The sequence below is a fragment of the Phoenix dactylifera genome, chromosome 10 (genome assembly GCF_009389715.1).
Source record: "Phoenix dactylifera cultivar Barhee BC4 chromosome 10, palm_55x_up_171113_PBpolish2nd_filt_p, whole genome shotgun sequence".
Lineage (NCBI taxonomy): Eukaryota > Viridiplantae > Streptophyta > Magnoliopsida > Arecales > Arecaceae > Phoenix > Phoenix dactylifera.
The window spans coordinates 3,635,569-3,662,549 of record NC_052401.1 but is presented as its reverse complement, the minus strand read 5'-3'; the positions used below and the strand labels follow the sequence as shown (position 1 = coordinate 3,662,549).

The 26,981-nt window shown below is 38.0% G+C and overlaps 2 protein-coding genes and 1 non-coding gene across 12 annotated transcripts; 2 read left to right on the top strand and 1 right to left on the bottom strand.

Annotated features, from left to right (window-relative positions):
* The first annotated feature begins 375 nt into the window (after positions 1 to 375).
* On the top strand, positions 376 to 11,719 carry LOC103711060 (MACPF domain-containing protein At4g24290-like). Of its 9 annotated transcripts, none has more exons than XM_026806236.2 (9): positions 376 to 591; positions 703 to 773; positions 907 to 1,174; positions 4,601 to 4,839; positions 5,841 to 6,042; positions 7,423 to 7,491; positions 7,581 to 7,767; positions 8,984 to 9,150; positions 10,755 to 11,719. In XM_026806236.2, the coding sequence occupies exons 3-9, from the start codon at positions 914 to 916 to the stop codon at positions 11,433 to 11,435; spliced, it is 1,806 nt and encodes a 601-aa protein (XP_026662037.2). In that variant the 5' UTR covers positions 376 to 591; positions 703 to 773; positions 907 to 913; the 3' UTR covers positions 11,436 to 11,719. The 9 variants fall into 9 exon arrangements, with proteins under 9 accessions (XP_026662037.2, XP_026662036.2, XP_008795262.2 ...); XM_026806235.2 differs by having other exon boundaries at positions 854 to 1,174; XM_008797040.4 differs by having other exon boundaries at positions 376 to 607.
* A 1,064-nt stretch (positions 11,720 to 12,783) lies between these two features.
* Positions 12,784 to 17,537, top strand: LOC103711059 (prohibitin-1, mitochondrial-like). Of its 2 annotated transcripts, XM_008797032.3 has the most exons (6): positions 12,784 to 12,935; positions 13,014 to 13,218; positions 13,768 to 13,884; positions 15,434 to 15,604; positions 15,742 to 15,954; positions 16,986 to 17,537. In XM_008797032.3, the coding sequence occupies exons 2-6, from the start codon at positions 13,042 to 13,044 to the stop codon at positions 17,184 to 17,186; spliced, it is 879 nt and encodes a 292-aa protein (XP_008795254.1). In that variant the 5' UTR covers positions 12,784 to 12,935; positions 13,014 to 13,041; the 3' UTR covers positions 17,187 to 17,537. The 2 variants fall into 2 exon arrangements, with proteins under 2 accessions (XP_008795254.1, XP_026662039.1); XM_026806238.2 differs by having other exon boundaries at positions 12,819 to 13,218.
* Positions 17,538 to 26,798: 9,261 nt separating this feature from the next.
* TRNAT-AGU lies at positions 26,799 to 26,872 on the bottom strand. The gene has a single exon. It is a non-coding gene; the product is annotated as a tRNA-Thr (tRNA).
* Between the last annotated feature and the right edge of the window lie 109 nt (positions 26,873 to 26,981).

Here is a 26,981-nt window from a genome sequence, read left to right as displayed (position 1 = left end):
TGTTTTGGATTTTGTTGGCTGCACCTACTTTCAATGGGTATGGAGCACCGTTGTACTTAAAAAAAAAAAAAAAAAAAAAAAAAAAAAAAAAAAAAAAAAAAAAAAAAGAGAAAAGAAAAGAAAAGCCAACAACAATGAAAAAAAAATTATTACGTGAAACACTGGATGCGATCATATGGCTGCGCATACCGTGTATCAGGAGCCGTTCGTTTTTATAATGATGCGATGATATGGAGCGCCAAATTACCATCACCTGCTTCATTTAATTAATAAAAAAATATATTTATTTTCTAGAGACGTACATAAAAAAATCACGCGGCGTCGAAGTCAACAGTGCCGCCGTACGTCATATTCTTTCGATAGAATAAAAGACAGGGTAAAGACGTAGCGAAAAAGGTTCGGCTGCGAAATTTCGGAGAAGCGAAGGCAGGAAATCTAGGGTTTTGAGCAGCTTAGTAGAAGATCTTTAGAAGATCTAGTGCTCTAAGAGATTAGTTTCAAGCTACCCGAGCTGGGATTTAGTAGGCGTTCTTTGATGGATCGTAGCTGAGTTTAGAAGGTTTGGTTAACCAACTGATTGCGAGATCTTTGGTTAGTTGAAGATTTGGTAAATCTTTTATTTTCTTTATTCTTTTCCATCTCCAAAGATGGAGATTTAATACTTGCTTAAAGATTTGAGCTGACGCTTTGGGAAAATTTCAGAAAACTAGGGTTCCTGCGACTGATCTCAATAATATCGGTAGAAAAATTGAATTTGTTCTTCTTGATAGAAGGTATTTGAACACTGATCTCGATTTTTTTTTTTTTTTTTGAAGACGGGCACATGATTTTTGTGAATGTTGGATACTTCTAGGCTCATGCACCGAGAAGTTTAGTAAAATTACATTCTTGATTTGCTCTCTGAAGTCCAAGAATGGCGCTTAAGGGCCTGCCATCGAAAGCTGCCGAGACGGCAATCGGTTCGATTGGGTTAGGGTACGACATAGCGGCAGATATCCGGCTAAAGTACTGCAAGAGGGAAATCCCGGATCCATGCTTGATTGAATTAGACCATGATCAGGTTCAGGATGTTGTTCTTCCTGGTGGATTGTGTATCCCGAATGTTCCAAAATCGATCAAGTGTGATAAAGGAGAAAGGATGCGGTTCAGGACTGATGTTTTGTCTTTCCAACAGGTATTCTTTGCTTCCTTCGTTCGTTACATTGCTTGCGTTGGTTTGGTTTACATGTATATGCCTGATGAAGCTACATGTATTAGCGGTAAGGAAAAAGATATGATCTTGCAGTATATGTAATATGTGCCATATTCCAAATTATAAGACACTAATCACTGTTGGAAAACTGTATGGTGAGATATGGAATAATGAAGGCTACTTTTGTTTATGCTGCTTGTAGGACTTCTTATTTGGCAAATATGTCAGAATTATATATGTTGCATGTTGACTATATGTAAATTTATGACATTAGTGTTCGGTGTTGGAGAGGTGCAAAATTGGGTTTGCCAGTTCCATTCCTCCTCTTTCTGTTGGGGGCCAGTACAAGATCAAACCATAATGAAGACATGCAACCTCTTCCATGGGATGCAAAACCCTCTCCATATAAGGATCACAAGTTGTTGTAATTTCACTATGTCAAAACAACAAGGTTCTCCATTGCCTTGTTGTCAACATCTTCATAATGTGCTCAGTTCCCTATACTTTGTGATTTATGCACTCAGCTATGCACATTATTATCCAAAACACAATATTACAGAAGTACAGTAGATCTATTCCTACTTGGCCATGCCTAATGGTTACCTCATGCCGCCTGAGCAATCTCTCTTTATGTGCTGACTGAGTGTTAATTATCTTGGATATCTGCATTTTGCATGTCTATAAAACTTGTATGTTACAGATCAAGAAAGAAAGAAAAAAAAAAGGGTGCTGGTGGGGTGGGGAGACGAGGGAGGGGGCGGGGGGGCGGGGGCTGAAAGATAAACAGGAAGAGAAGCTACCTATTCAAAGAGAAGCCCCAAAGTGAAAAATTAAGGGGAAGATTGGAGGAAGAGGTGCTCTTAGGAGCCTAAGTATAATGCAAATCAAGCTAGTCATACCATTTTGGCTGTATTAGGCTAAACATGCGGGTTGTACAACCATGGTACTTGGTAGTTTCATCAACAACTTCATACTGGTATTTTGAACGTGGAACAAAACCTGAGCCTTGAATGGTTAAATTGGTGATGTGCCAGACCTGGAGAATTTTTTTAATAGGCCAGTATTCTTAACAGGATTGTTAGAACTGCCTTGCATTATTGTATATCTTCAGTTATTTGAAAGTCAGTTATGGTGTCTAAGTATAAATGGGAGTTACAAGATAAGGGGATTTCAAAATAGGGATGCTCCCAAGCTATCCTTGACCCTGATTTTGCATTATTTCAGGCTAGGTCAGGTTAAGCTTTGTGGAAATTTTGGGTAAGATTGATCCAAACTTTGCCTGTCAAAGTTTCTAATCTCAACTGCAATTTTGTACATGAAAGATGTCAAAATCATCTGTAGTTTCAAAGTTTCTAAAAAAAATAAGCTAGGCTACTTGTCTCAGTGTACCTGTAATATAACCATTTCTGAGGCAAAGAATCATAAAATTATTCAAGAACTATATGCTAAAGAGACATACATTTGTAATGTTATCTCCTTGTTGACAATTCCTTTTTTAATCTATCAAACTTACCACATCCTGGTTGTAGTCTGATTAATGTTAATTTTGTTGTTTAATTCATTCTTGAACCATGTTCCCACTCACTCTCATGTTGTTCCCTTCGCCACTTTATCTGTTGTGAAAATGAAATTTATTGGCCCTTCGTCTGAATCTTATTTTTGCTCCTAGCTACACTTCCATTCCTTACTTCTAAGAACCAGCCTGCATTTTTGATTGGACAATAAGCTATGTGCCGCAACGTATGGTGTTAGTTGTTTTGTTGCTTCCTCTTATTCTCTTTTGTCTCTTACAATTGTTCTGTTTATTTCTTTGTTTGATAACCCACTCTAAGGTTTCTTTCGCTGCAGTTTCCTGAAAAGCTTGTTTGTGCTTATCCGAAAAAGGGGTAGGTTGAGAGCTATTGCTCCACTTGTTTTCTGTAAGCAAAACCATTTTATCATGTGAATAATGATTTCTGTTTTGGGTGGTCAAATTTGCATAACCCGAACTACTTGGTCTTGAGTTTGAAGCTGTCAATGTACTTGTGAATTTATCGGGTTATATTGATTTGTGTTTTGCCAAAGTGGATGCATTAGAAAATTAACTTGGAAGATTCGAATTCGGTTAAATATAGAGTATAATTTAAGTTTTTGGAATAAATAGCTACGTCATTTCGGTATCAGACCCCATACTGGTACCATTCTATTACTATATTGGTATATGGTACGATACGAGATGACGGGGTGTACTGAATGTTGGTACGATACGAGATTGCCGGTTCGGTACTGGTATGATATGGTACTGTATATCTGGTACGGTATGGTACTGACCAGTACGGTGAACCTTAGAAGGGAGAATAGATAAGGATCTAAGTTAAGGAGGAGATGCCTCCGAGGATGGATGAGGCATGTCCTATATAGAGGAGGGGAAAAATGTGGTTTTTGTTTCATTAGATCAAGTAGAAAGTATCCATGAAAATTTTAAAACCTGTAACAAGTTGGTAAAAGGAGCAGAAGGTTGCTAGAGGGGTGTGTGTGTGTGTGTGAGAGAGAGAGAGAGAGAGTTCACCGGACTGATTGCTCTCTCAATAGTAAACTAGCATTTTTCAAACAATCAAAGAGTGAACCTGATGTATCTCTAGACACCAAAAAATCAGAATATAAACACAAGTTCTATAGAACCCTCCTATCTCCTTTGTTATAGAGCTCTGGCCATATTACGTGGAAAAACCAAAACTACAAATTGCTTTCCCCCCCCATCTTTTTGCAAGCTGGATGAAGAATGTATCAACATCTGTTGTGTATGGAGAGTAGAGACACATATATGGCAGTATCAATTAACCGGTGGGCTCAATTGCAAGAATTATGATGGATATGGATGGATTTTTTTAAACCAATATTACCTGCAAGTAACCTGAAGCAATTAATTTTGAGTTTATTCCGACATTTTAAAAGCTTTTGTGAGAGCAGTTATTCATTTTTTGGTTTTTGGTTTTTGGTTTTTGTCATTTCCTCTTAATGGGATCTCTTGGATTGTCTTCTGAAGAATAAGTTTTCTGTCTTAAAAGAAGCCATGCCATTCTCTGGCTTGGTTTTTGTTAGTCCTGGCTTTTGAAGTAACTGATATCTAGAGATCTTGCTTTCAGTATCCTCGGTGAGATATATTATAACACTATAAGTATAGGAGGTATTTCCACAGAAGCACATTTAAGGATTTTATTTCATGTGTTCAAAGTGCTTCCATGCCAATTGTTCTGGTTGATTGAGGGATTGGCAGACGAACCATTTTGTCGAACTCCTCCTCTCCCTATGTTCCTTAATATAGGAAGATGAATGCCTGTATGAAAAGCAAACTTTATATATTTTCTGTTGTAATTGTTTAAAGAATTTATAGTTTCTCACTCTTGATTTTTATGAAATTTTGTGCAGATGTCAGAGCAATTCAACCAGGAGCTGTCTTTATCTGGAAAAATTCCCTCAGGCCTTTTCAACAATATGTTTGAATTCTCAGGTTGTTGGCAGAAAGATGCAGCAAATACCAAATCTCTCGCATTGGATGGATGGTTCATTGCCCTTTACACTGTTGCGTTGTCAAAATCTCAAATTGTACTTCGTGACCATGTTAAGCAAGCTGTTCCATCAACATGGGACCCTGCTGCTTTGGCAAGGTCAGATATTCACTTGATTTAAATGAAAAGACAGACTCCATACGAGATTGTCCAAGTCCTAGTGTTGTGACCGTCAAAAGTTTAGGTTCTTTCATGTTCAGACACTTAGACACTTGGGACACATTATGACACTCCTTGATGCTTCATACCATCATAATATGATGCCATCATCGTTAAAATATCTACTTTGGGCACTTCTATATGAAAGTTATCCAGTCTAACATAATAATTAGCTCCTGTTTTATCAAATTTTATGAACTTATGAAGCATAGGTCTAGCACATCATTCATTATATGAATACAATAGTACATGTTTAGTTATGCATACATATAATTACATAAAATAAGATATAGATGTGTCCTTGTGCCAATTTCTAGAAGATTGCCCTGTCAGACTCTTTTAGACAATTGGACACTTGACAAGTGTTCGTGTGTACAAGTAACAATGCTAGGACCATGTCCAATTGCATTGTATGTTCCTTGATTTATCTGACCAACTGCAGAGTTTTCTGTTTCTGTAGTTAAGAAGTTAGAAACTAGGATACTGCAGTGTTTTAGCATTCATATCCATGGTGACCTTTAGGTTTTGGTGCTTATCCTTTTTTCTGGTTAAACTTGAGCATATTTTTTTGAAAAAAATTTAGACCGTCTTAAATCTAGCCGACAAATTTCTACTGGGTTTTGTTTTGGGTAGCATATATTTGATTTCAAGAACTTCGTTGATTGTTATGATTTGATATATCAAAGTTCCCCAATATTTAATACACTTTTTTCTTATATTTATTTTCTAAGAGTTAGTGTAGCATTATCCTCATCCTAATGCATCAGTATCAGAATTTGTCTTTTCTTCATGAAGGCTTTGTATTGTGATGCTCAATACCTTAATCTTTCATTACATGTTGAGGAATATCCATAGCTACCTGCTTGATGAATATCGCACTCCTTTTTGTTTAATCTCTGTGTAAATTTGCAAGTTTTGATGGGCTTTGTTTGTAATTCCAGGTTTATTTTAAACTTTGGTACTCATATTGTTGTTGGTGTGAAGATGGGAGGAAAGGATGTAATTTGTGTGAGACAACAGCACTCATCAAGCCTCCAACCTGTTGAAGTTCAGGAAATGTTGAAGGAGTGGGCAGATAGGAGATTTCTTGATGTAAACGGACAATACTATGGGAATTCTAAAGAAGCATATGGGCAGGATAAGGTGTTTCTTATTGATTATGAAAAATCCTTTTTTGTGTTTTCAAGTTAATGTCAGCTTCGGGGAATGAATGCTTGATATATTTGGTAAAAAGAACAGGAGTAATCTAAGATGGCAAGATAGGATGCTTCTCTATGTTACTGGCAGATAGATCACCCAATCAAAGAAGGGAACAAAACTAAAAGCAGCTCATATTATCTGACAAAGTTATGTTAGCGCATACCTTTTTTTTTATAGGTTTTGACTTCTAATATACCAAAATATTAAAAAAACATTGTAGTTGTATCTAAACTGAGGTACTTAGGCAACAGGACAAAATAACATTTGTATGTTTATGTGTGAATGCAAGGTCATATTCCTTCCTTCTAACTGACTTATAAGCAAGAGACAAGTTGTTTAATTGGGAAAATGACTCGTGTCTTGTACTGCCTAATGTAACATACATAGGGGAATTCGTGGCCTTAGTTTTTTTTATAATCATTTTTACCAATTATTGCACAGCAAAATGACTGCATGTATATCATCCTGTGGCAAAATACATGAGCATTTAATTCACTATCATTGGTGGAACTGACTTGTAATTTTGTCCATGTATCAAATTTCCAGAGTAAAACTAGAAGGATTTGCTATTCAAGGCTAATCGTTGAACCTTAGTATTCCTGTGACCATTTCTTGCTGGTTATATTTATATTGCTGAATTTATACTTACATACAAGATAAAAAAGTAAGGAGAAGAGGAAGAGGAAGAAGGGGGGTGGGGGTAGGGGGTCTAAGGGTTGGGGAGGGCATTGAACAGAAACATAATGGCTAAACAGATGAGGGATAATAAAAAATCTGCCGGTCTTAACAGTCATCTGTTTTTATATTTATGTCTCTAGAGACTGATAGTGATTGGGTTTTCCTGTTACTTTAGTTTTGTATGATTATTTAAATTTTATCTTTTTGTTATCCTTTGTAGCTGCATTTTGTGAAAGAAAAGATGAAATTCATTTCTTTTTTTTACGCAATTTGCCTGGGCTATATCAGAAGTTCATGGAGAATTCCTGCTACCATTTGTTGTAAACTATATATACACTAGTGCATGCAGGAGAATTTAGCATGTCTTTATGCTACAAATATTGTCTCAGCTTTGTACTATGTTTCTGGTGAATAAATTCCCAAGTATGTATAGGTTAAACAAAGGTATTTTGACAGAATAGCTGGTGCATATGCATTTTCCATTGTAGCTGATTTTGCCGCACCAGTTTGTAACTAAAGTTGATGTTGCAAAATTGCAACTCTTGGTCTCAAATCTCAATATTAATCATCCAGCATCAGACTAGAAGAGTGCATATTTGGACCTTCTTTCCTTCCACTGAACCAATTTAATATTTTGTAGCGCAGATTGATATCAGAGAGCAACGGCTACGGTTTGCGGATGCCAGCCCATCATGTTCTTACTGTTCGAAGGAGGTACTTTCTTTATGCTTTTGTCAAAAAGCTTTAACCTTCAGTTAGAGTCACACTAAATAATCTGTTGTATTTTATTTATTCAATTTCAGGACATCATGAAAATATTCAGGCGGAGAGGAGGCAAAGATAATAAAGATTTATCTCATAATGAGTGGTTAAACACTGTTCAATCTGAACCGGATGTTGTCTCAATGTCTTTTTTGCCAATCACATCTCTCTTAAATGGAATTCCTGGTAGTGGATTCTTAAGTCATGCCATTAACTTATACCTACGATGTAAGTATGAACTGATCTTATCTACATTTCAGTTGTCTTATAAGATCAACCTAGAGGTGGATGTAAGACAATGCTTTTGCTTCAGCTTGAATTGACTGGCACTCATTCGGTTCAAGCATTAATATTGCTAGAAGTTTCCTAGCTCAATAATGAAACTACTTCTAAATTGACCTAATGCTTACGTTACCCTAAATGCTTGTTGATTGGTATATAATGTGGACATTACAATTAATGGTATGCTGCATCTCCAGGTATTTGTACATAGATATGAGGGGTAGCTTTGATGTTCCTAGGGCATAACTATGTTATGCTTATGCTTTAGGGCCAAAATCCTTGGCGGGGAATCAAAATAGAGTATCCACACAGTACTTTGATAATTTTAGGGACTTGTTGCATCAAGTGGTCAAGAAAATGAGCAGTTTTTCGATAACAGCACAAATGAAATGTTTTCATTTATTATTTGGAATGTACACAGACCTTTTCTTTGTTGTATCCTTACGCGCGTGCATGTGCATGCACTTTGCAAGCCACGGACTTCTACAATGTTTTATTGAATGCGAAAAGTATAAGCTTCTTCCTTTAATGATCACATTGCTTTTACAGTTAGACAAGCTGCATTGATGGATTTGAATTACTTTCATCAACATGTACATATTTCAACTGATATAATACCTCAAGAATCAAAAGATTATCTCTGCTGTCACCACCTGGCTAGAGGACATAGGGTCTTCTGCACTTAGAGAATGCTCAACAGATGAGTTTCTTTTATAGTTTTCTGAACCAGTTGCATGCCATCCACCCTTTCAGTTATGTATCTACCAATCGTCAATTAGTCAGATGTAAAGTTAAAAAAAAAAAATTAGCATCTTTTACCATTTTTAAATATTACTTCTTTTCTTCATAAAATTAATCATTGGTTGGTTTCATCGAGTGGATTGCGGTTCATTGTAGTCTTTGGGAAATGTGCTGCAGTAGGCATTTACTGTTTTCACCCCATTCCTCTTCATATAACTTGGGCTGTAATCAATTGGAGGGTTTAACAGGTGGCATCTGGTTGATCCATTTTCTACAATCATGGGAGAGGCAAAAACAGTTTCCTGACATTTAATGATGTTCAATTCTGATTTGTCCGAGTTTTCTTTTTGTCATTGCACCTTACTTATAATACCCATATAATTTGTTTTGATTTTCATGATTATTCCCATCCTCATTTCAGATAAGCCACCGATAGAGGAACTTCATCAATTTTTGGAGTTTCAATTGCCAAGACAATGGGCACCTGTTTACAGTGACCTTCCCCTTGGTCCTCAGCGGAAACAACAGAGCAGTTCTTCTCTACAGTTTAAGCTCCTGGGTCCAAAGCTCTATGTTAACAGCAGTATGGTAAGTAGTCAATTTGATCAAACTGTAGGTTCTTGGTAGTAATTATCAACTCCCATATGCTTCTACAAATCATTGAAGAATGCAAGGTTTATGCTAGGCTGACTTTCAAGCCCTGGTTAAGCAAAGTAAACATGTGAATGCCGTAAGGGGATGTTTTGATGCACAAACACGCTACACGAGTGAGATTGTTGCTGTTAAATAGACTTCTTTGGTCTTTCATAAATGATGCTGTTATCTTGTGGGGTTAGGGGTTTTCTGAATGTCCAATAGTTCTGGGGATCGGTGGGATTGGACCATAGGGTAGGATCAAACTTCTGTGTCCTGGCTTGGGCTTGATTTTGCGTCTAATTTGGTGGCCAAAGCCTGGAGTGGTAGGCATATCTCAGGCTTGGGGTGCACTTGGCCTGACCTGATTGTTGTGCTCCTGGCCATTGTGACACCGCTGCATGCTTTCTGTGTGTGTTTGTGCATAGCAGCGGGAAAGATTGCTTGCTCTTTGCACATTCTGGCAGTTGGCTGCTAGCCTGCTAGGACACCAGACTGGATGTATCCACCCTCTCATTGTTGTCAACTTCAATCTCTCCATGAGAAGAAAGAGGGGACCATGAGTTTGCTGGGGTTAGGGGAGGACGAGGAAAGGAGGTTGTATTGACAGGAAAGAAGAGAGGGAAGTAGTCAACCAGGGAAGATGCTTGGCTATTATACCCAATGATATCTTGTACAGAGGCGGCAATATGGAGTGGGGCCATCCAGTCATCTTAGAAGAGGCAATAAAAGGCAAAGATTGGAGGGAACATGAGGTGGTTGATCCTGCAATCCTAATCAAGCACTTTTCAGGCCAATTACAATGTCTTGTATACTGATTACAGATGCAGTTGGAGTCCGACTCCAACTCATACCACTAAAACCTCATCCAAACGTCATATTTTCTCTCTACGATCAATATACAGGATATACCTCCTACATTTTTATTCTATCCTCAATATTAGTTTACAGAATGATCCCATCAGATTCTCCCATGTTTACTAACTTCCATGATTAGCTATTTTCTGTTGAATAGAAACATTGACAGTGCGCTATCTTGTAGACCACTAATTTTTCTCTTTTAAATGCCAATCTTAAGAACAAAAATAGGAATCCAATTGCTTGATCATACCATTCACTGTATCTCTTGAAGCACCCATTCAATTCTCCTCAATGTTCAGCAAGATTGTTTTTGCACAGGAGCAGTCAGTGTTCAACTGCAGGTTGAGTTTTATTGAAATTAGTACCTTAATTTTGTTTCTTCACTGTTTCCTTGTCTTTCTTGTTTCAATTTTGGGTAAAAAATTTTAGATGTGTCATTATCTATTAGAATGGCAATGTAGGCTCTGCGTAGCCAGTCTGAGATTTGACAAATAAGCTTCTTTGTTTATGTATCAGAGAAAGTCTGTTAAAATACTTATGTTTTCATATGAAAGCCAGCATGTAGTGTGTGACATATGGTGGATACTTTCATCAGATTGTCCTTATCCAAGATCCTCCATTATTTCAGTCCCGGCATATGATTTTGGATTTTTTTTTAAAAATATATTTCATTGCTTCTGAATTTATATTTGTTGCAGGTTGATGTAGGCAAGAGGCCAGTCACTGGCCTTCGGTTATACCTAGAAGGGAAGCGGAGCAACAGATTAGCGATTCATCTCCAACATCTTTCCTCCCTTCCTCAAATCCTCCAGCTCCAGGACAACCCTGACAGTTACTTCCCTCGTGAACCATACGAACGCAAGCACTACGAGCCAGTTCAGTGGAGACACTTTTCTCATGTCTACACTGCACCAATTGAGGCTGAAGATGATTCCTCCTTTGTTACCGGGGCACAATTACATGTCAGTCATCATGGGCTCAAGAAAGTCCTCTTCCTCCGCCTCTACTTCTCAACAGTTTTAAATGCTGCGCTGGTCAAGAATCCCGAGTGGGAAGGATCTCCAAACTTGGTCCAGAAATCTGGCCTCATCTCAACACTGATCAGCACTCACTTCTCAATGGCTGCCCAGAAGCCACCACCCCGCCCTGCAGATGTGAACATCAACTCGGCGGTGTATCCTGGTGGCCCGCCAGTCCCAGTGCAGACCCCAAAGCTTCTTAAATTTGTTGATACAACAGAAATGGCGCGTGGCCCACAGCACTCACCGGGTTACTGGGTGGTCTCAGGTGCAAAGCTGCATTTGGAGAGGGGTAAAATTTCCCTACGGGTCAAGTACTCCCTTCTGACTGCAATGCTCCCAGACGAAGAGTTATGTTAATAGTTAGAAGAAAGAGAGAGAACAGCCATCAGCTCCCTTAGAGCAAAACTGGTCCGCCAAAATCAAAGCCCTTTTTGTATAAAGGTGGATGGAGAAATTTTTAAAGGAAAAGTAGTTTCAAGGTGCTCATGACAGAGTGCAGTGGAGGTTTTATGGTGGTGTCTGTAATATATCTTCTGTAATTGTTTTGAACTGCAATTTGTTTCCTCCGAGGTACATTTTATCCCAAGTGATAGGGTCATTCTATTAAATTCAGCAATGCAGCAAAGGTCATTTTTTTAAATCCAATGCTTGATTTCAGATATTCAGATAAAGAACTTGCCTCTCAAAATTGACATTCTAGTATTGTAGACTGTCTTCATAGGATTAAAATTGAAATGTCTAGATCAGGAATCTATTTTGTGATGAAAGTTATTGGGTTGATTGTACATAGCCATGAGAGAATAGCTTCTACCTTGACATAAGATGAGCAGTGAGAAAGGTGCGAGGATATGATTTACAGGTTTAATCGGAAAGTTAGATCAATCATTGTGCTTCAAGGATGCATTAAGACCTGGAAGATTAGTGCTTGCCATTCAAAAATTTCTTGGTTGCTTTCATTTTCTGGCTACCATACTACTTATCTGACACTTTACTGCTGCCAGGTGTTTGGTGCTTTGTTTTCATAGCGGAGCAAACTTTACAAATGGTAAACAATCTTATAATAAATGATGAGCCATGCACTACAAGCTTCAAATGGATCTGGTCTGGTTTAGGTTTTTCTTGATCCAAAGCCAACCTGGATACAGAATATCTAAGCCAAAGATTTTGGTCCCAAATCCAATGAGTCGCTAGCAGGAGTTACTAGTTTTGAAGTGCTAGAATTGGTACTCTCAGCTATTTTTTTGCCAACACAAATTGAACTTTTCACCTATTTTTCGGTTTGAGCAAGGTACAAGCTAGATACAAGCTAAGTAGCATGATTTAAATACTTTGATCTCCTTGTAAACATTTCAATAAGAGATGTGTTGATCATGTTAGTTAAACTTTAAAATTTATTAGTTATCAATAATTTATAATTTAGGCGATACATATAACCAAAGTTTACGGGCACAAAACCAAGTACCGGTATTATTTTATTATAGTATTGATATACAACGGATGTGGCAAATTTTGTATGTGATTATTAGGGATGTTTCAATTCATAACAAGTATAAAATATAAAGGTAGTATGATGACTACGATGATTTTTTGCATCAACTTTATGGTATGGTCGTTATTCCATAACATCATTGCACCCCAACTCGTGGCCGTTTGATCAAGCTCCCCAAACCCAACAAATCCAAGCCGTCCATCCATATCTCTTTTTACCCAGTTTTAACGAAACCCCGCTTGCTCCTACTAAAACCCCAAACCAAGGAGAAGGCGGACACCGTCGCCTTCCTAAAACCCAAACAGTCCACCGACCCCATCGCCGCCGCTTCTCCTCCTCCTCCTCCTCCTCCCAAATTCTCTCTCTCGGTAGGAATTCGATCTCTATTTCACCGCAAACCCTCGATTTCTTGATCTGCATCTTCTCTTTTTCTTTGGATTTTTTAGGGGTTTGAGGTGGAGCGAAGGACGAGAGATGAATTTTAAGAACGCCAAGGTTCCGAATATCCCCGGCGCCGGCTCGGCGGCGACGCTCATCAAGGTGGCGCTCGTCGGGGGCGCCGGCGTCTACGCGGCCCTCAACAGCCTCTACAACGTCGATGGAGGCCACCGGGCCATCGTCTTCAACCGCATCTATGGCATCAAGGAAAAGGTTCGAAATCCTTTATATTTTTGAGATGTTTTCTTTTTGTTTTTTTTTAATGCTTTCAATATTGAATCGAGTCCGTTACTGAATTGTTTTGCATTTTTGGATTGATTCGTGCTTCTGTATTATCCAATGCTTGAAGAAAATACCCCTTTCTAAGTTTGATAATGTATTATGGGATGATGAAATGGTACTTGTTTTCGTATACACTCACAGATACATACGTACGTACGTACATAGATAGATAGATAGATGCGTGTGGCGTGCGTGTCTGCGTGAATGGTTTTTTTTAGGTGATTTTTCGAGTGGTTCTTATGATAGTTAAGTTTGTATAATGGTCGTGGGCAAAATATAAATATTTTTTAGTATGCATTTCTCTTTTAAGATTTTTTTTTTTTTTGGGATTCGTGAGTATTTAACGGCATTTACATTCTGGTTTGTTATCTGAAACAGGATTGTATCTGATGAGGATTTATAAAGTTGACAATGAATGGTTGTGGTGGACTTTGTATTTATAATTTTTGGATACAGTACCTAAACAGAGATTATATGCAGGTTTACCCTGAAGGGACTCATTTAATTATCCCCTGGTTTGAGAGACCTATCATATATGATGTTCGTGCCCGTCCGCATCTTGTGGAAAGCACTTCTGGTAGTTGGGATCTGCAAATGGTATAATTCCTTTACACCCACACAATTGACTTTTGAATCACAACTTGGTGTAATCTACATTTTATTGGTATGTGGCTGCTGCTAATCTTTAACTACCGAATTTGGACTGTTTTTTGGAGTAGTGATGCTTCATTCCATTAGACGCACTCATGATTGTACTGCAGGTTATGCACGTATTAACTTGCAATCTTGACTCTTTGTTCTACATAGTGCAATGGCCTTAGCATTCTTAGAACAAACATTGGATTTATTTTCAGAAATGATGGAAGTGGTATTTGTTGCTTGATGATCAATTTGCTTATGTGGGATGAAGAGCAACTTATTAGAGATAAACTTAAATTGGAGATGAGTTTGAAACCTAACCACTTTGAGCTATTTGACACGCACATAAATGTTGAACAATTTTGCATGTGAGTGTTGATAAAGTTTACACTTCATTGGGGCATGTTGGGTGTCACCCTTGAGTGCCTTTCTCAAGCTTAACTTTGGTAATGCTCATGTCAATATGGGGCTTGATGAGCTGGTTAGGAACTGTTCTATGGAGATTAAAGCTCTTTGTAAGACCTCCCCAGCTGAGGGATTTTGTGGCTTGTGAGTGTTCTGTATTGATCCATATCCAGGCTCATTCAGCAGGGAGTTCTGTGGTGTTTACTGATGTTGATTTTGGTGAGCTTCTGTGTTTCATTGAGATTTGAAAGTCGACAGAAGGTTTTGTTTTCTAGAATGTTTACAGTGTGACAATATCCCAGCTCCCAACCATCACATCTTCCTCTCCAGCACTGCTTTCTGGATCATTAGCAAATTTGTGATCTAGTTAAAACTTTATTAAACAAAGTTTACAGTTTTTTTTTCTTGCCAATGGCCAAGACTTACACTGTTTTATCCTGTTAAATAGCTTTGATTAGTTTGATTCCTTTTAAAACCTGAAACATTTTATTTTTTGCGGATACTGAATTACAGATGAATACAAAAGATAATTTCCCTTTATTTTATTTGATACGAAATCTGCTTGATTTTGGTTTTGATGTTGGTTTTTTGATGGAGTAACAGGTGGAACAACATCTATGAATATTTCTGTTGGATTGTTTTTTAGGACAGAGGACATCCAAATTATGTTATATATCTTGTTGCTAATGAAGATTACCCTGTTTGCTTAGCCTTCTCTCAATGCTTCATGTATCATATGATCTCTCTATCTCCTCTCTATCTCATATATCTATCTTAATTTTTTCTTGTTGAGATTGTAACGTTAACACTGCCTCTTCATGTGTTAGTTACTGCTAACTTCATTCACGTGATTTAACCAAATATTAGTTGGACATGTGTAGGTAATAATGTGTCATGATTGATCAAGAAAAATATCTTAACTAAATGGCAATTTCATCAATTTATGCTTGAGTTTACATACTGACATGTAATCAGTCTTATCTACATGTGTGTGCTTTAACTACTAATTTATTAGGCTTTTGCAAAGTCAAAGTACCTTTTCTCCCTACTCTTTTTAGTATCTCTGCTACTGTGGTTGCTGAAACATGTACTTTTTGCTTAGGTAAAAATCGGGCTTCGGGTTCTTACTCGACCCTTGCCAGATCATTTGCCTACGATATACCGTACTCTTGGAGAGAATTACAATGAAAGGGTTCTGCCATCAATTATCCACGAAACTTTGAAGGCTGTTGTAGCAAAATACAATGCCAGCCAGCTGATCACACAAAGAGAGGCATTTTGAAACAAACTCATTTAAATTTATTTTGTACCTTGTAATTTGTTATGGTTTATATTGTAATTATACATAAAAAATTAATTAGTATGTAATTTATGAAAAAATTGCTTGAAGAAATTAATCATATCTTGCAGGCTGTAAGTAGAGAAATAAGGAAGGTATTGACTGAGAGGGCTGCAAACTTCAATATTGCATTGGATGATGTATCTATTACAGCGTTGAGCTTTGGGAAAGAGTTTACACATGCAATTGAAGCTAAACAGGTGGCAGCACAGGAAGCTGAGCGGGCCAAGTTTGTTGTAGAAAAGGCTGAGCAGGACAAGAGAAGTGCTGTTATTAGGGCGCAGGTGAGCTTGACTTAATATGTCAGTCTTCTAAGTTTCAAATACTTATTTCAACTGTCGTTGTAGTTGGTTGCCTCATATACAGGATTTGTTAAAATTGAGCCTCTATCTTCTGCCTTCTTTACACGCTTGTGTCCAACCAATAGGTAGTATAGACCGAGCCCTTAACATTAAGGTTTTTTTTTTTGCTGACCACGGTTCTTGATTTTTTTTTTTTTTTGATTTTTCAATTTGAGTTGTTGATTTGTGAAAGACCTAGGAAAGAATTGGTACAAGATATCAGTTGTGACTTGTATGGCACTTGCTGGTCCCAGCTGGTGAATATGTAGCAGCACCAACTGGTTGCAAAGTTCTACGTTTTGATGGTCAGGAACTACCTGTAAATGAGATTGTACCTATCTCTCTATATTAGGCTACTTGTCAATTTGTCAGTCAGTATCAATCTATACATGATAATGGGTTAACTGTGAGAAGATCCTTGCACATGATTTGACCATGACAGGGCTAACACTGAAGTATCCATGCGCATCCCTGTGATGCAGTCCTTTCTCTCCTCATTCATTTCTTCATTTTTTCCCCTTTTGGGTCTTGCAGAGTAGTTGAGAAAAACCCAAATAGATTAAAGGGTTATCAGACTACTGCTAAGATATTATGATAATTCTATCATCCAGTTTCTTAGGCCAAGGTTCCTTCCATTTTTAATTATTTACTATTTTCTCTGTGATGCTTGGGCTGGTCAGCCACCTTTTTTGCATTCTGTTGTTTTATGTACAAAGCACAGGATAGGATTGAGCTTTATGAAGTTGGGTACAACTGATTTTATGTTTTATAAAAGAAAGCATTGATGGGCATGCATCTCAAAAATTCTTTTCTTTTGAGCATGTTATGATTGTGTTTTTTTCTTGTATTCGAGCAATCAGATGGCATGGTGATCTATATATGTGTTATAATCTCTCATAAGCAGAAGTATATTTGTGGACTTCTCCCTATTCAACCATTTGTACTTATTTTTTTCTTGCCTACTATGTTATCAGGGTGAGGCCAAGAGTGCTGAGCTTATAGGTCAGGCAATTGCAAGCAATCCAGCATTTTTGGCTTTAAGACGGATTGAAGCTGCAAGGGAAGTGGCACATACAATTGCAAATTCTGCTAACCGGGTGTTCTTGAATTCTGATGAGCTGTTGTTGAACCTTCAGGACTTGAATGTGGAGAGCACAACCAGATTGAAGAAATGAACAAGGGATGCATTTTTGCCTTTCATATGAGTTGAAAAGTTAAATTAGGTTGAAAGGAGTGATGATGATGTTTTGGAAAATTTGATCAGTTTCCTTTTCCCTGCAGAATAAAAAATCAAACTTCCATAAAGGAAAATTTGCTGAAAACTTTCTAAACCGCCATTTGTTGGGAAGGCTGAAGTTTTTTCTGTTTTTATTCACTTGCTCTGCAAGTAATGGCCTTTCATTTTCTAACATTTCCAAATGTACTTTGTTGATTGATACTGATGGCAGCGTGTATGCAGAACTTGTTTGTCCCCATCCAGAAAATGGGGGGAAAAACTTATCAATTTGAGTATGAAATACTTTGTATTGTTTTTTCAGGAAAAGTTGGGTTGTTGTTAGCATGAAAGGCCTGATTGAACCTAAGGACTGATGGATTAACTAGGGTGATATTTGCATGCTTATCATTTTGCAGGGTTTTTTTTGCTTGTCTGGACTTAGGGCTGGAAATAGGATCGGGCCAGCCTAAGGCTTATAGGGTTCAGATTGGATTTAGACTTAAATATAGAGTTTATTTGTTTTTCGGGCTGTGCTCGGATATGTCATTGGGTTCGCTTGGGCCCGGCCCGAGCTCGAACAAGGCCCAAAATGGAGCCTGAATTCAAGTCCGAATTAATTTGTTTTTTTTTTATATGTTGCTATTTAAAGAGAATAATGAAAAAAAAGAATAAATTAAAATTAGTTTAGCTGAGAATAATATATTATGTATTATTTACATGTGTTATAGTGGAAAGTCTAATTTTTAGCTAGCTTATTTACTCTGAAGCAAGAACTTCAATTGGGTTTGGGCCAGACTTATTTTCAGCTCAAATGGATAACTTGGGTTAGGCTCTAGGATTTGCCAAAATATTTTGGGCCTAAGCTCGGCTCGAACACTTTCTTGGGCCAGATAAGGGTAGCAGCATGGTCGGCCTAGCCCAGCCCTATTTGTATGCCCTTGTGTTACCCCCTGCTGAAAATATTACACTTGATTTGGTCCAATTCTTTTAAGTGAGAGTTGAGAAACATAGGAAACAAAAAATAGAATCTATCCATTGATGCACTCATATGTTCTCTTATCAAGCTTGAATTCAATCGATCTACATGTCCACCATATCCTATGGAATTGTGGTTAACTTTTCAATTTTTGTTACTCCTCTGATTAGGTTTCTTCATGAAATTGTTTCACACTCGTAACTTGGTCCTCTTACTAATTCTAGACAGGTTATGATTGCCTGCTATTCTTCTTACCCAGCAATCCTAATCTCTTTCTACTTTATCCAAACTCTAATTTTAAAAAACCTTTTATTATTTTGGCATCATATGATCTTTTGCTCATAATATATTTTTTTAATTTAAAAGTTAATCAAACTATCTCATATGCAAAATCTTTAGCAAAACTAAAATTTTTTTTCGTGTCAGTGAGTCTTGGCTAACATTTCTCTATCATTTAATTATATAATATGATATAGATAACACATTAAATAACATCAATTGATCAAATTAACATTGTATCAGCTGAGATATTAGGATATATTAATATGTATCGATCGGGATAAGAACCATGGTTTGGGCCAGGCGGCAATTCGGTACTTTGTGCTGCTGAATGACCAGCTGAGCGAAGCCCGAATCAAGCTCCAAAGAAGATCTAAAATTAATTTCGAGCTCGAGTCAAGCTCTAATTATAGTTTGAATCAATTAATTTTTCGGGCTTGAACCTGTCTTGAAATCAAACTTGAACAAGCTTTAATTCACCAAGATTGGTTCAAGTTTGAATAGATTTTAATTAGATTATAATTATCAAGCAGGCCAATTAGACTCGTATCCGAATTGGTTTGAAATTAAGTTTGAATAAAGATTGAAATAGTGATAAATAAATCAAGTTTGATCTCATAGCTCGATCTTGAAATTAGTTTCAAAGAAATCTTGCTCAGATCCAAGATGAATCGAGCTCGACTCGATACACCCCTTAGGTTGGCTCCAGCTTCGGTCCAGCCCGGGTTTAGGTTGGATCTCATGCCTAAGGCTTTGGATCATGGCAAAGCCTTTTAATGTGAGATGCAGGGCTCGTTTGGTTCGCAGGAAGCATTTTTTCTCATACGAATATGATTCCTGGGAAATAGATTTCTAGGAAGAGGATGTCTGGAAAATACTTTTGGCATGTAACGTTGACCATGGAAAAGTGACAGATTTTTAGAGTGCTTATGTTTGATCGACCATCCACTTTTCTGGAAAAGTTATGTATAATTTCTATTATACTCTTAATAAAAATTAGGTTTTTAATGCTAAAGGGCCTTTTTGGAGAAAAATAAAAATAGAGTGATTTTCGGCTTATGGGAAAGTAATTTTCTCATGTTTCTTATGGAAAAGTCTTTCTCATGAAATATGGAAATCATATTTTCATGAAAATATAACTTTTCCGTCTCTCTTCTTTGAAAACTCCAACCAAACAAAAGGTATCTTATTACTTTTTCGTTGACTACACTTTCCCTCCTCCTTTTCCTGCGAACCAAACAAGCCCGCAGATAACACAGAAATCCATATGATAAATGAACCTCTTACTCTATGCAACATTCTTGGAGGGTATGCACGTTAAGTATTCATCATGTTTCGCAGCTATTGGAAGAAGATAGACGGATTGGCTATTTACTTTTGCGTGATGCTGTTGAATGTGGATAAAAGTGCCAATCTTATGCAGCAGGGGATCTATTATGATACACTTTAAGCTGTTTGGATATTAAAACATGGTGGTATCGAATGGCCTGATTGGTATTCTAGGGTCTTTGTTTGCTGGATTTTAATTTATTTCTTAGTTTTTTAGCTTTAGATTCACTGTTTAGCTATAATCTTATGTTTTAGTGGGGACTTTATGAAGGATGTCTACCTGATAAATAGAATTTCTGAGCGATAAAGTTAATAACTCTCGTAAGCTAGTGACTCGACGTCAAACTAAATGAGCTGCAATATTTTGTGACAAATTGTGGGGGGAGGAGCTAGCCTTGTTGTCAAGAGGGAGGGCGATGTAGTTCAAAACTAAACGATGCTGAAGAAAAGCTTTGATCATGGGTTGTTCGACATTCCCATTTTGTTCACCACGATATGTGCAGTCTCTTTGCAGCTAAGACAAGGCCATGAAGACAATGAAGGTTTCAGATAGAGTTGATAATAAGGGAGGTCTGGTTGATCCTGCAGCTTGCCACACTTTAATCAAGGCGATCTAGGGATGGTGATGACATAGGAAATGGAGAAAGATTGGATCCTTCGCAAGCTTCGTATAATAATCCAGGACCTCATCCAAAATGGCTAGCCGGAAGACATTATTTGGATTTTTTTGATCTTGTATAAGTATCCGAGATCTACCTAACGAATAACTGAACACATATCCGCACGGGTCCTCACATACCATCCCCGTTCCAGCCCTGGCGTCCTCGTCAGGCTAAGGGTTCAAATCCATTCAAATCTAATTACAAATACAACGATCGGCTCGTGGTCGGCCTCAATAGATCTGTGCTATAGTGTCTCCTAGTCCACATAGGTTATGGGCCGGGTCCGCTCTGATACCATTTATAACAATCCGGGACCTCATCCAAAATGGCTAGCTATAAGGTATTATTTGGGTTCTTTGATTCTGTATAAGTATCCAAGATTTTTCTAGCGAATAACCGATGTGGGACTAAATACATGTCCGCACGAGTTCTCACACTTCATATTTACAATGCCTTGATTGTTGGGTCTAGCAACTCAGCAAAGACGAGGGAGGGAGGGAGGGAGGGAGGGAGAGGGGGGAGAAAGATGGCCAAGGCCATGTATGAGAGGCCTTTTGCATCTAGGACTAGACCTGTCTAAAAATCTCCATTCGACTTTGCGAGGTTAAGAGAATTTTTGAGGGACGTATATGCATGCCTTTACCCATATATGCATGCATGCGCAAAAAGAAGCGGTGGATATTCATATATTCTTTCCTCTAAATCGACATCTAGATGTCATCTTGATTTATGGGTTATAACCACAAAAGTAAATAAATGTAATGGTATGGATGCAACACTGCAAATTTAGAGGGGCATTACAGTGCATCTAGCTAGGCAAGGGTATAATATTTGTGAGAAATCCTTTTTTTTGTATTTCTTAACAGCATGTGGACTGGTGGCTCCATGAAAAATGATAACTACGTCTTGTCACAAGGTGATGGTGCTAAGTTGTTAAAATATAATCAAACTGAGACGTTTAATGTAACCAAAACTCAATGAGTGAACAGATAATCCAGCTTTTAGCTTATGAAACAAATTGACTAAAGAACCAACCTTCTTTATTTATTTGTTTGCTTGAAATTCAAGGTAGTATGTGGAGCATGGTTTCAGGAAGCTTATCATGGAAGGATACTACCATCAGAGACCGCACTGCACTGTGGGAAATCAGGAATCTGAATATCCTTATCGTTGTTTTGTTTCTTCTTGATAGTTACTTTGTTAGATTATACCAGCTAATGAGAACCAGGAAAATTGTACATTTGTGTTTTCATTGTCTGAACTCTTCCACTTATAAGTCTTAGTTGAACCTTGTTTTAGTGGAAGAAGCATGAATCTCGAGTCATCTCCCACTGCTGGACACCAGATTTTCTTGTACCCAAATTTCATTAATTCATATCTGAATTTTTTTCTTTTGTTAGTGTATATATATATATTGAACAACACAATAAAGTAAGTGCAACTGCAAATTTATTTTAAGATGTTGCCTGCTGTTGTAGTTGTTAGAATTTGTCACATTTATCACCAGAAATTATCTTCAATTTTAAATTTCCTTTTCTTAGAAAGATTACTTTTGAGCTATTCTACTTAATTTTCTGTCCCAATAATTATAAAATGTTTTTTGGACATTGTCAAGACTCTTGCAATAGCAATATTCTTGCAACTATGCTATCAGAAGATGCATGAAATTCATTAAGAAAAAGGCAGAACTTGCCAAATTCTTGTGGAAGAGGAAGAAAGAAAACAGTATCACTTGTAAAGATGAAAAACCTACACTTTGGACAGAGAAAAGAGAGGCAAAAAAGAACGAAAGGAAGAAAAAAACCTAAAAGTGTGCATCACATTGAACCATTTAACATTCATCGTTTCTATTTCATTTTGGAAATTTAGTGAAATTGTAAGAAACAAATTCATGCATCAGATTTACCATAGCCAACAAAACATATCTATTTTCAAATATAAGAGGGTAAAATTACATGCTGATAGATGGTCATATGTCTAGTACCACCACATTGTCAAATATCTATTTTCTAGGAGCTAATCTGTTGATAAAATTGACATGAAAAGAATTCTTTTAAGAGTAAAGATGAAATCTTCAAACATACTTGGAGCAAAATAACTCTAAATATTTGCAGAAGGATGAGGTCTGCACCCCTTCTCAGTCAAACTTGATGGCATTCTCTTTATTGCCACAACAGCAGCAGGGAAATTTTTATGCTGAATTTATTATATGAAAGTTACCAGAAACAATCACAAAGACTCGCACGAAGGACTAAAAGAGAGACATGGTGATATTCTTTCTACCATGTCATTCTATTTACTGAGTCCTTTTCTTTTACTGAATCTTTTTCTTTACTTACACCAAGTTTTCATATAACTGATGCTTAGCGAAGCCACGAACACTAGGAAAAAAAAAGGACAATGACTTGAGAGGTTGAGCCCAACTTTAACGTGAAAAATAACACCCGCAATATTGTACAGATGATATTCAAATCAACAGCAAAAGGCAAAAAGAGAGGAGACTTGATGGATAGCTAACCTCATGTCGAGTCCAAAGACAAGAAGTGGAACTCGAACTTCGTAACAAGGTCTTTGCTATGTAATTAAGTTGTATCTAGCTTCAGCTCTCCTTAACTACACTATCAAGGAAGGAATAGCTCATGGTTAATCCCAGCTTGCACCAACCTAATTGCAGTCGACCAAAAAGTGATTTAATGATGGATAAAAAGAGTGCAATTGCCTATGGGTCTCTTGTCCTCTTTCATTGATTTCCATATGCTTTTGCTGCCACCTAAATGAAGACCTGTACTTTGTTCCTAAAAGACTCCGACCACCTTCTCACCAGCAGCATAATTGAAGGGTGGATTGGTCATTGTCATATGCCTATGTGCATCCCAGGAGAAAGTTTAAGACACTGAGGAAAATAAAGAACAGAAGTAGAAACCAACATGCTTCCTCCCATCACTTTGAGAAAAAAGAAAAGCTGCCAAGGCAAGGTGTAACTTTTATTTGACAGATGAAAGGCTGAAAACATGGTTGGAAAATAATGTCTAAATCACAATTTAATTCTCCAATAACATGCTCAGATCCCACATGGAAACAGTCCAAGGATTTCCAAGGGGAAGAAATGAAAAAGGAGAATCCAAGTATAGAGATCTTAACAGATGTACATTAGCAGAGGTACCGTGATGCAAGAGAGGAAGAAAAGCATTTGCCTAAAAAGACCCGAGAATGGGTCTTGGCTTAACGAGTGAAGACCAAGAACATGAAAAGAACTGGAGGTGATCGGCCACAAGGAGGTTCCTCAAATTCCTCACCTTGGCTATTATGATCACCTGCCAAAGGGTGTCCCTAGGGTTTTTGTCAGAATCACAGAAGCCACTGGCCGAATTATGCGTTGGGAGAGCACTTGGTGAGGAAAAAAAAGAGAGGCAAAGGTATTGCAAAAGCTTCAATAGGTATTATAACCAATTGGCAAACACCATTTGCTTCAAAGGAACCCAAAAAAAAAAAAAAATGATGAGCAATAGCTACTATTATTGCATAGTGGGATGACAAGAGAATAAGGCAAACAAGAAAGTATTGCCTTTTAGAGTTATGAGCGTTGAGGGTCCATCTTCAACATGAAAATAACTATGTCTATGAAGGAAAGCAAAACCTAGAAGGCCTAGCAACAAATTCTTTAGAACTTGTGTATGATGGATAGCAACAATGACCAAATAATTGCTTGGCTCTTTTTTTTTACCCCTCTTTCTTTTTCGGTTTTATAGAGTTGCTCTTGGATCATGCAAGGCTGTTGTTTTTTGATTTTCTCCGGCGGTGGGTATTAAAAGTCGCTCACTTAATTAGTCTAAGATCGATAAGATTCAGTGGTTAATGAGTTAGTTCTAAATTCAGAGCCATCACTCAGAAGTAAGATACTGGACAAACTTGATGGATGTTGTTAAACAAAATGATGAACATAGTTTGGTGTATTGGTGCATTGTCAATAATTCCCTTCCGTTTGCTTTTAAAAAAAGTTTCAAAGTAACTCATCAGCCATCGAAGCCATCGAAACTTCGACAAATCAAAGCATGACCTCATGCTGCTGAGATTTATGACATAAGTGAAACCTCAACTTAATGGAGGTAAATGAGAAAAAAATTCGGAGAACAAAATATATCAACTGAAAAAACAAGCCTAGACAGTTTCTAAGCAAAGCAGATCTTTTATAATTGGAAATGCCAGGAAATTGATTGCTAAAGTTCTGTGATATTAGTATTCCTTTAAACTTCTGCCTTTTTAAAAAACAAGGAAAAATCATAATAAGTATTTGGATCATGCACTAAAAGATTCTGAACATACGCTTCATTTCAGTCCTGAAAGAAAAGGTCCCCTCACGGATGAGCTATGGAGAAATAAACTAGGACATGAAAAAGTACAGCCATGAATTTGTTTAGAGGTCTTAACCTATTTTTCCTGCAATGTAACCCAAATCAAGCATTCAGCCACAAAAGTACTAACAAAAAGCTGAAGAAAAAGGATTGAACGAAAGCAAGCACCAATTTAGATTGAGAACAAGAAGAAAAATAACGGAATTATAGAGATTTTTTTTTTTTAAAAAAGGAAAAGAACTTGTACGGTAGAAACATTCTTAAAAAAGAATTGAATCTGGCGTAATGCATCAAGCATCCAAAAATGCAGACAAGACAAGCCAATGGTGGTTAAATAACTCGAACAATTGGCAATCAGTGATGATGCGAACCAGGGAACGGAAGAACGACACTCGAGTACAGATTGTAGAGACTTTTACAAGCTTTACTACTGTTTGCATGCACATAATAGATACTGTTGCTGGAAATTAGACCCGGGGGCAATCTTCGGTCGAGGAGAGGGAGCAGCAGGTCCTCACAGGGGAGCGGCGATCCGTCGGCGAGCGGCGTCCTCCGTCCGGGTGCCTGCAGACAAACCGGTGGCCGGGTTTTCCGGCGCCGGCCCTCCGACGCTCAAGTCAGATGGGGGGCAAAGTGTATAAAGAGAAGAAGAACAGTGTTTGTAGAGTGTGGAATTTCCCAACCCCCCTCTGAGGAGCAAAGGCCCCCTTTTATAGGAGGGTCGGTTTACCTGTGATGTGATGGGGCGAGGTCACTGTACGATTCGGCAGCAGGCTCGGATCGGCGCACGATCATTGCATTGATGTCGGAGGTGAGGTCATCGTACGACCCGAGGCAGCACGCGATCGGGGGAATCATTGCATTGATGTCGGAGGTATGGCCGAGATCAGAGATTTATCATCGTTGATTGGACTCTGCCGAGCTGACTTGCCGTGGAGAATCGCGGGTCCGTAGATAACAAGAGCCACGCGCATTAATGATGGAGTAAGCCGGAGATCCGCATTAATTGTGGAGTAAGCCGGAGATCCGCATTAATTGTGGAGTAAGCCGGAGATCCGTATTAATTGTGGAGTAAGCCGGAGATCCGCATTAATTGTGGAGTAAGCCGGAGATCCGTATTAATTGTTGAGTGAACTGGGGGTTCGCAGGGGCCGTGCGCAATAAATGCCGGAGCAGCGGCAGGATATGGCCCTTGGCCGGACCTCGGAGGGGTATGGCCGTAGTAGGTGGCTGACAAGAATAAACCTTGGGTGTCAGGAATTTTCCGGGTCGGAGGTTCTGAGGTCGGATGTCTTGAGGTCGGACGCCGACTTCGGCTGTCCGAGGTTGGCGGTTGTGCGACTTCTTAGGGGTACTTGTGTCACTGGGGGGAAAAAGCCTTATTCCCCAACAGATACCAATGAGATTAATACCAGTATCTTGCAGGGGAGACCAGATATCATAAAACAGTTCCATAGGAAAACAGATACCAACAATCCAACACCACAACATCATTAAAAAAAAAAGGTGAATAGAAAAATGAGACTTCGTTTTCTGAGTCATATGCAAACATTAAAAGAAAGATGCCCGTTAATTCCCATCCGCAACTTTATTTAAGAAAGTCTCCATAATCTTGGTCATGGCACTGAAAGTCAGATACATCACGTATTAAAATATGAACAGTTATTGGTTGGTCTAAAATTGCTACTTTTACCCTTCCTCCCGTCCTCACTTTGTGATCTCTCTCAAAACCATTTTATCACAACATCTCTTGAGCTTTACAGAAATGAAGACAACACAAGAGTCACAGGGAAATAGGTTGATAAATTTGAAAGGAAAAACTTTTGGGAGGGAGGAGAAACACCGATTGAAACGTTTGCTTGGTTAAAAAAGGAGAAAGGTAAAAAAAAGAAAAAGAAAGAAAGCAAAAGGAGTGTTTCCGGGTGGCCATGCACTAGGGTGACAAGGAAAAAAATTAAATATCGTAACAGTTTTGCTTTCATTGAGAGTCGAACTCAAGACCTCCCGCTTACTAAACGGGTGCTCTAACCAACTGAGCTATGAAAGCTGGCGTAGGTGAGGTTGTGGGAAGTTCTATACGTATCGTTTCCTTTAGTTTTCCATCTGGCTTTGCAAACAAGTATGGAGACATAAAATTCTTTATTTTTTTTAATGTA